Source organism: Aegilops tauschii, chromosome 5 (genome assembly GCF_002575655.3).
Source record: "Aegilops tauschii subsp. strangulata cultivar AL8/78 chromosome 5, Aet v6.0, whole genome shotgun sequence".
NCBI classification, from domain to species: domain Eukaryota; kingdom Viridiplantae; phylum Streptophyta; class Magnoliopsida; order Poales; family Poaceae; genus Aegilops; species Aegilops tauschii.
Window position 1 is genome coordinate 30,241,973 of NC_053039.3, and position 9,777 is coordinate 30,251,749.

The window sequence follows — 9,777 nt, forward strand, 5'->3', positions numbered from 1 at the left end:
CTTGATTCAAGCAATTGTAGTACCCAGACAATCTGAGCACATGCTCACTGGTTGAGCTATTCTCCTCCATCTTGTAGGCAAAGTACTGTCAGAGGTCTCATACCTCTCGGCACGAGCATGAGTATGAAATACCAATTTCAACTCTTGGAGCATCTTATATGCTCTGTGGCGTTCAAAACATTTTTTGAAGTCCCGGTTCTAAGCGTAAAGCATGGTGCACTTAAACTATCAAGTAGTCATCATACCGAGCTTGTCAAACGTTCATAACGTCTGCATCTGCTCCTGCAATAGGTCTGTAACCTAGCGGTGCATCAAGGACATAATTCTTCTGTGCAACAATGAGGATGATCCTCGGATCACGGACCAAGTCTGCATCATTGCTACTATCATCTTTCAACTTATTTTTCTCTAGGAACATATCAAAAATAAACAGGGAGCTACATCGCGAGCTATTGATCTACAACATAGTTATGCAAATACTATTAGGACTAAGTTCATGATAAATTAAAGTTCAATTAATCATATTACTTAAGAACTCCCACTTAGATAGACATCCCTCTAGTCATCTAAATGATCATGTGATCCATATCAACTAAACCATGTCCGATCATCACGTGAGATCGAGTAGTTTTCAATGGTGAACATCACTATGTTGATCATATCTACTATATGATTCACGCTCGATCTTTCGGTCTCAGTGTTCCGAGGCCATATCTGCATATGCTAGGCTCGTCAAGTTTAACGCGAGTATTCTGCGTGTGCAAAACTGGCTTGCACCCCTTGTATGTGAACGTAGAGCTTATCACACCCGATCATCACGTGGTGTCTCGGCACGAAGAACTGTCGCAACGGTGCATACTCAGGGAGAACATTTATACCTTGAAATTTTAGTAAGGGATCATCTTATAAAGCTACCGCCAAACTAAGCAAAATAAGATGTAAAAAAGATAAACATCACTTGCAATCAAAATATGTGACATGATATGGCCATCATCATCTTGTGCTTTGATCTCCATCTCCAAAGTACTGTCATGATCTCCATTGTTACCGGCATGACACCAAAGGAAAAAGATGAAGAGGTAAAATCCCTGAAAGGATCACTTAACAATTTTTTCAGACCTGTTAGTTCTTCTAGAGATCCCCTGGAATTGGCCATAGTAAGTGTTGAATAACAACCAGATGAGAATACAAATTCTACTGATGATGATATGAATGAGGGTAATAACAATTCCAGTGAGCAAGAAAATGTAACTCATTCACCGAGTGTCGATAAACAACAACCATTCACTGTTGACATTTTTGATCCACGAAACTGGGATAATCTGGATGATAAGGCTAGGGATATTTTAGTTGAGAAGGGTCCCGTAAGAAATGATGATATTGTGTACCCTCCAGATATTAATTCTAGACGTTTTTCACAATCTTATTATTCCAGAAAGTTGAGCAATGGAGAGGTACATGACAGGAAATGGTTGGTTTACTCTGAACATGTTAACAAAGTGTACTGCTTTTGTTGCAAGCTTTTCAAATCCCATAGCAACAAGAGTGCGTTAGCAGGTAATGATTGAGTGACTGGAAGCTATCTTAGCGAGAGGCTTAAAGAACATGAAAATGGTGTAGAGCATATTAAAACCATGAACACTTGGAATGAGTTAAAAGTTAGACTAGCCAAAATAAGACCATTGATAAGGATATCCAGTAGCAGATCAATAAGGAGAAAGAACGTTTGAGACAAGTGTTAGTGAGATTAGTAGCCATTGTTAAAAATCTTGGTAAACGTAACTTGGCTTTTCGTGGATGTAGTGAGAAACTTTACCAACACAATAATGGTAATTTTTTGGCATGTGTAGAGATGATTGCTGAATTTGATACAATAATGCAAGAACATCTTAGACGAATTCAAAATGATGAAATTTATCATCACTATCTCAGCCACAAAATCCAGAATGAGTTGATTTCTCTTTTGGCCTCTAGTGTTACTAGTTCTATCTTACAAATTATTAAAGAGGCTAAATATTTCTCCATAATTCTTGATTGTACTCCAGATGTTAACCATCAAGAACAAATGTATTCGATGTGTCAACATGTCAAATAAGAAAATAAAAATAGAAGAATATTTTATGGAATTTTTGACGGTGGATGACACTTCTGGTTTGGGTCTTTTTAATGTACTTATTGATGCAATAGTGGCTTATGGATTAAATATTGATAGTGTAAGGGGCCAAAGGTACGATAATGGTTCCAACATGAAAGGAAATAAACAAGGGATACAAAGTCGTTTATTTGAAAGAAATCCAAGAGCTCTATATATGCCATATGTGTGTCATAGCCTCAATCTTACTTTGTGTGATATGGCAAGTTCTTGCAGTAAAGCTACATCCTTCTTTGGAATTGTGCAACGAATTTATGTTTTATTTTCAAGTTCCACAAAAATATGGAAAGTTTTACTTGACCATATTCCTAGTTTAACTGTGAAAGGTTTGTCTAATACTCGGTGGGAGAGTCGAATCAAAAGTGTAAAAGCTATTAGATATCAAGCTCCACAATTAAGGCTAGCTTTGTTCGAGTTATGTAAAATTTGTGATGATGCCTAGTCAAGGAGCGACGCAAAAAAATTATTTGATGCACTTGGTAGTTTTGAGTTTTTACTTGGCATGGTTATTTGGCATGATATATTTTTTGCTGTAAACATGGTGAGCAAGAAGTTGCAGTCTGCATCTATGTGTGTCGACTCTACCTTGCAGCAAATTGAAGGCGTAATGCACTTTTTTGATAAGTATAGAGATGAAGGATTTGCATCTTGTTTGACTATCGCCAAAGGTCTTGCAATTGACATGGGCATAGAACCATCATTTCCAATAAAACGTAACGTTACTAGGAAGAAACAATTTGATGAACCCGATAACGAAGAAGAAGTTCTAAAAGTTGAGAAGGCGTTCAAAGTTATTTATTTCTTAGTTGTGGTTGATATTGCAAAGGTCTCTTTGACAACTAGATTCAAAGAACTCAAAGTGTTCAAAAGTATATTTGGCTTCTTACTTAGCTCAAAAGACATGAAGTTATTGGATGATGTTGAACTACGCAAATGTTGTGCTAAGTTTGTAGAAACATTTTCACGAAATGGTTCATGCGATGTTGAGTTAGATGATTTTTTTTCTGAATTAAGACTGCTGCAAATGACTTTACCAGAATCAGATTTGCTATTGCACGCTATGGAGATTTTTGAGTTTGTTAGAGATATTGACTTTTTTCCAAATGTTTTAATTGCTTATCGAATTTTGTTCACTGTACCAATGACCGTAGCATCAGCAGAGCGTAGCTTTTCGAAGTTGAAATTGTTAAAGAACTATTTGAGGTCAACAATGTCACAAGAACGATTAAATGGTCTTGCTACTTTATGTATTGAGAAAGATAAGTTGGATGAAATAAATGATCGATGACTTTGCTTCTAGAACTGTTAGACGAATTTCCAAGTTCTAGTATAGACGTGAAATGCTCAGTTTCCTTTACTATGCCTTGAGCAGAAATGTTTGGAAGAATTGAGTTATTATCTTGGTGAAGAACTTTGGAGTGAAGAACATGACCAATTGGGGAAGATCCGGAAACAAATGTAAGTTCATGCCTAACTTTTTATCTGATGGTAACACAAAAGATATAAGTAGCGACCAGTTTTGACAGGAACTTTTGTTTTGCAGAACAAAATGAAGTCTCCATTCAAATTTAGGAATGCAAGCTTTTGGGGAAACCTAGCTTTTGTTGAACTACATCATTTCATTGCTATCATGGTGTAGTTCACTTGATCAACTAATAAATTGTATTGTCAGCTTTAGAGTGCGAATTAAGATCATCAGACTATCCTATTTACTGGATATTACTTTGCTTTTGAAATATAAATATTTTGAGCTTTTGAGTAAACACAAGGGCCCCTTATTGTTGTCTTGCCCCGGGGCCCTGTATATCTATGGGCCGGCCCTGCATGTCAACCAAACGAGCTAGACTGAGTTAAGCATGTGTCAACCTTGGGAGATTACTTTTGCTATCCGACTACTCATCAAAGCTTTCTTTCCCTTTGATCCGAATAAACTTGCTTTAGTATAAGTTCATAGAGAGAATGCCCGACTTGTAAAGAGGCTCAGGACCGGTATTTCTTTAGAAACCATGAAGCAGGCTCTCAGGGACAAAGGATAGCAAGCTAGCGGAGGTCTGGAAGGACGCGTATGCGTAGGCTAAAGCGGCCGAGCGGTCGCTGAAGTTAGTCGAGAAGCTCAAGGAGGAGAGCAAGACCCTAAAGGCTTCTGCTGAGGTGATCAAAGGCGAGATCACCGAGCTCAAGAAACAGTACACCGAGTGGGAGATGAAGTGCAATACCCAGGCGAGTGCTTTCGAGGAGGAGAGGAAAAAGCTGAGCGACTAGGTTGCCGAGCTCCTCAAAAAGAAGGTTGAGCTCGAAGAGTACGTCGAAGACTTCAGCGAGGAGATGAGCAAGAAGCTCGAAGGTATGAAGTTTAGCCAAGTGAGCTTCATTTACTTCAGGATATCTGGAGATGTTAATCTTCGCTTTGTTTCTGTGTGCAGAATTCCATGTTGATGCCGAGCTGGAGACTGAGAGGATTGAGAAATAACAGCTGCTGCTCAAGGACAACACTGGATTGGCGATCCTCCGACAGGACGAGCACATCAACAATGCAGCGACTTACATAGAGCGTCTGAAGCTCGCCACGGAGATGATCGACGAGGAATTGCTTCCAGAGGTGACGCTTCAGAGTGGCCTGGAGTCCATGATGACCAGACTGAAGGCGATCACAAGCCGAGTGCAATCATGGAAGAAGTCCGCGGCTCGATGCAGAGTTGACGTGGCGCTTTCACTCATCCGTGTCCACTGCAAGGATGTGGACGAAGAGAAGCTGATGTCCTTCAAGGCCGCCAACAAGAAAATTTTTAGGTTCGAGGACTTCATGGAGACGTTCATCAAGGCCGCCACATGGATCGCAAATGACATCGACTTAGACACATTCGTTGGTCCACCCAGCCCTGCGTCGGACGCATGACTGAAAAACTTTTAATTCCGAATGAATTTGCCTCGGTATCCCGACAGGTTTTATGTAACCGCTAAACTTTAATGATCTTGGAGCTCACGTACTTGATCTTTTGCATTGACAACTTTGGATGGATCGAAGTTTTAGTCCGATGTTTGAATCCCTGCATTATTTGCTGATGTGTTTTTGACTTAGGCGAGTTTTGGTTCGCGGCTAAGCCCGTACCCACTCGGATGACTTTTTAACTTAGGCGAATTCTGGTTCGCGGCTAAGCCGAGTGAGGATGATGTTCCCACTCGATGAGTTTTTAACTTAGGCAAATTCTGGTTCGCGGCTAAACCTCAGAGTGAGGATGATGTTCTCACTCTGATGAGTTTTTAACTTAGGTGAACTCTAGTTTGCAGCTAGGCCCTCGAGTGAGGATGATGTTCCCACTCAGATGAGTTTTTTTTAACTTAGGCGAATTCTGGATCGTGGCGAAGGCACTAAGCCCCCAAGTGAGGAGGATGTCCCCACTTGGATGAGTTTTTAATATAGGTGAATTCTGGATCGTGGCTAAGCCCACCCGTTGGGAGTGTTTTAGTTTCCGAGTGTATCGTGTCACCGGAGTGAGTCATAGCACGTAGCCAAATTCGATGATATACAGGAAAAGTAAGACTTTATTTCATTGAATGTCACTCGGATAATTATTACAATGAGAAAATTATTCTAAGTAAAAAAATTGCGGAGCAGGTCCGCATTGCAAGCCCGGGGCTCTTCTATGTCGTTTGTCAGCGGGACTCCCGCCGTTACTAGGCCGGGATCATCCACGATGGCCGACGCTCGACACGTTTGACTTGCCGGACACTGTCGCCCCCGCCTTCGACATCAGGTGAGTAGGCCCTTCGTATCTTTCTATGACCTCCAAGACAGAGCGAGACAGATGGGCAAAGCAATAGCTCTTAAAGTCTACCCGGGCTAGCTTCTTCATTCTTCAATCAGGGGCTGGCTTCTTCCCTTATATAAGATGTCTTAGATAGATAAACTTATTTCATCCATTCATCGATAAAGTCTTCGGGGGCTGTTCTGAGATCTCAAGGAGGGCCAAGCTCAATACATGTAAGAAGAAAGAAAGCCTTTTCCACCTATCACTGCAATTGCTGGTACTTCATCTCTGTCGCTTTCAATTCCCCTCCTTCTCCCTTTGGTTTCTAGAGCAAGTGTGAAAGAATAATATATCTTGTGTAAGTAATCTTTCTTATCGAAGGGTGGCCGAAGCGGAGTACGAGTAGAAGAACAAGAAGGAGGAGGAGAAGAAGAAGGAGGAGGAGTATAAGTAGTTCGTAGTAGTTTATAGCCGAAGTATGTATCCGAACTATGTTTAAGTTTGTGTGCTTAAAACTTAGAGTGTTTGTATGTTTGGATCAAATTTACAATGGTTTGGATGTTTTGGTGACCATAGGGCAGCTGTTGGAGTAGCAGCGCCCTATTATAAGGCTGTTGTTGAAGCATAAAGAAAAATTCAGGTTATTTAAAACCAATTTTTTGGTGCTCCATAACTACTTTTTGGTGTCGTGTTTTAGGGCTACTGTTGGAGATGCTCTAACCCGTCTACTTTTTCTTTCAACATGCACACATATCACATCACCGCACTTGCCACCTCATCACTTTTACTATTTGTATTTCTCTAAAAATGTGTGAGAAGTACTATTTAATTATACTCTGCAAAATTATTCAACTAGTATATAACAATGAAATACTATAGATCATATTGCATATTCCGTTTCCTTTCTCATACTCAAAGTCCATAAATTGAAATTCCTCAAATACAATGCAACAAAATTCCCACAATGACCCACAAGGTATCATCTACTTTTCAGATTTTGAAATACCATTTTCATCTGAGATGGACATGCTAGGGTTACCGGAAAAATACTTTTCAGTTACTTTATCCATGGCATTAGCTTCATTGTACAATTCCAGCGCTTCCTCCATGGTCTTGGCCTCTGACAAACGCGCCAATCTGTCCTTCGGGTGGGGATGAGTGGTATCTAGGATCTGTTTCCATACAGAATAACCTCCGGCAATTGTAGCTTGCTTCTTGGCGACCGCAAGGGCATGGTTTGGATGGAAACCAGCAGCCGCAAGTAGCAAGATTCCAATGCGATCAGCCTCTATCTCCATCCTACGTACATACACATGCAACACATGAGAGCTTCTAATTGATTAACGGAAGGTATTTTGATGCATAGGTGGATATTAACGAGCGAATAAACAATCATGGTGCTCTGAAAAGGGCTCGGGTGCGTAGAACATTACCTTTGTAAAAAGATCCGTCGTAGGAAATCTGGTAACCACACACTATCTCCAATATCTGCTTGGTGCCTTGCAATGAGGTGCCCAACCTATAGAAAAATAAACTAAAATTACCAACACGACAACAACATCTCATTAGGTTGGAAGTTCCAACTTGGAACTCGAATACTCCATAATTAAGAGCATCTCCAATAGAAGATGTACATTTGGAGATGTAAGTAGGTGTTGTATAATTTACATACCAAAAAATGGTTTTTACATCTCCAAAAAACAGCCAACTTCAATAGATGATGCAAAACAAAGATGTAAAAGTGCAACTCCAACAGGTGACGTAAACTGGAGATGCAAAACCAGCCGGCCGCCGCACGTCTGCTGTTCGGTTGCCACCGAGTTATCGCGACTCACAATGGCTTGATCGTGTTATATATCAAACATTGGGTGCTACTTCTTGGAGGTTTTTTTTGGTGGGTGGGGGGGGGGGGCAGCAAAAGGGAGGCCTCCCCCTATAATGAAACCACATGGTCTTAGTTTTACAGCAAACTTAGTTCATTACTTTTTCTTTGCGAAATAAACTTAGTTCACTACTAATAAACAAAAAATATAAGAACAACCCCAGGATTACCAGCAAAGGTTCTAAGACAGACCCGGCAACTGAGGCCAAAGACAGATAACCAGCGACAGACTTCAGCAACACAACTTGTTTGCGTCAAAGTGTTGCAGAAGAATGGCAGCTATCTTGGCCCGGATACATACCTCAGGTGCAAGAATGAAGGCGATCTCGCCATCAGTCTTAAAGCAGTCGAGCAGTCCCGTGAACACTAAAAGCTATATTGGCCCGGATACTGAACAATGTTGATCAAAGATATAATACCCGATGCAACACGCAGGCGAGATGTCATCTATTACTCCCTCGGTAAACAATAGCACGTTTTGGCAGTCAGAACGTGTTACACTTGTCTACGGAGGGGGTAGAAAATAAACCTAGGCTGGTGCGTGCGTGGGTAGATAGCGTACCTCATGCGCAAGAGCGAAGGCGATCTCGCCATCGGTCTTAAAGTAGTCAAGCAGTCCCGTGAACACTAAAAGCTTGCCACCGGGCGCGGACATGGCATTGGCGGAAGTATGCCTGGCAAGGACCAGCTCCCAGCTGCCGTTGAGCCCATGGAGGTGCCTCGTGTGCGGCTGCGGCGCCCACGGCTTCTTCCCTTTGCGGGTGACGCGGAGCAAGGGGGCGTCACGGCTGTCGTAGATGCCGAGGCCGCGTTTGGCGGCGTGGATGATTCTCTCGGCGATGAGGCGGACGCGGATGCTATCCGGATGGTGTGGGTCGACCATCCTATGCCTGTGGATGGACTTCAACTCGGCGGCGAACAGGGACTCGCCAAGGTCCCGCTCCCCCTGGCGGGAATAGACGACCAGGTGGCAGCGGTTGGTGCAGGGCACGACCTCGCAGGCGGCCAGCGCCGCGGCGCCCAAGCCGATGGCCGTCGCCGCCGTGGCCTTCCAAGGGTCGTGGTACCAACGGAACCGCCGAGGAAGCACAGTCGACGGCGTGACGCGGGGGGCAGAAGAACACCAGTGAAGCAGGCGCTGCGGGGCAGCTGTAGCTCCGCAGCGACGGAGCATCTGGGAGAGCGAGCACCACAAACGGTTCATGGCGGTTTTGGACGATGGATCGAGTAGGGCTCTTCAGCTGTCGTGTTTGGAACTATAGTTTACTGCTCGTACCGTATATGATCGAGAGGATCGCTCACGAGATCCTAGCAAGATACTATAACAGGCTAACGGGGGCCTGCCGCGACTCGGAGTCCAGCGACGGGTCGGAGTAATGATACTTGCCGGCCGCCCAGCCGTATAGGAGAGTGATCCATCGGGGCGGCGATAGCTAGCTCAATCCGAAATCTGTCTCTTTGCTCTACGTCTTCCGAAAGAAATTCAGCACTACTATACGTTTTCCGAAACTAATAATTTATTAGTAACGAAAGAATTCCTTAACATCCGTCTTAAATTTTATTTTCCTATTAGACACTGAATTTTTTCCCTATCTATTACCGAGTCTAAATTTTAGGACGCCGATAACTGCCACACGTGTGGCATATAGGGGGTTGGGCCACACGCCCTGTGTGGCACGGAGACGACCCCGCCCGCACGACGGCGTCCGGATGCGCGCAGCCACAGCCCGCACGTCCGATGTGTGGCACAATCGCCCACACGTCCGGCGAACGACCGCGCTGCCTGCACGACCCAACACGCCCGTCGTCCCGGCCTCCTTTCGAACTCCTGTGCGACCTGCGTCATCGTCTCCTACCTCTCCATCCCCTACTTCCATCACCTTCCTTCTCTAGTTGCCATGGCAACCAGAGCAGATCCCTAGCGCCTCCCCACCGCTAACCACACCCCTCCCCCCCTCCCAACCCCGCCTTCACAAGACGACAAGCTAAACAGG

General features: G+C 43.6%; 1 protein-coding gene and 1 long non-coding RNA gene across 2 annotated transcripts; one reads left to right on the forward strand and one right to left on the reverse strand.

The window, feature by feature from the left end:
* The first annotated feature begins 1,059 nt into the window (after positions 1-1,059).
* On the forward strand, positions 1,060-5,160 carry LOC109768330 (uncharacterized). Its single transcript, XR_002234077.4, has 3 exons — positions 1,060-3,610; positions 3,696-4,496; positions 4,576-5,160. It is a non-coding gene; the product is annotated as an uncharacterized lncRNA (long non-coding RNA).
* Positions 5,161-6,884: 1,724 nt separating this feature from the next.
* LOC109768338 (mitochondrial metalloendopeptidase OMA1-like) lies at positions 6,885-8,987 on the reverse strand. The gene is made up of 4 exons (XM_020327071.1): positions 8,346-8,987; positions 8,085-8,156; positions 7,335-7,420; positions 6,885-7,200 (listed from the first exon to the last, which is right to left on the reverse strand). The coding sequence occupies exons 1-4, from the start codon at positions 8,985-8,987 to the stop codon at positions 6,885-6,887; spliced, it is 1,116 nt and encodes a 371-aa protein (XP_020182660.1).
* Positions 8,988-9,777: the final 790 nt, after the last annotated feature.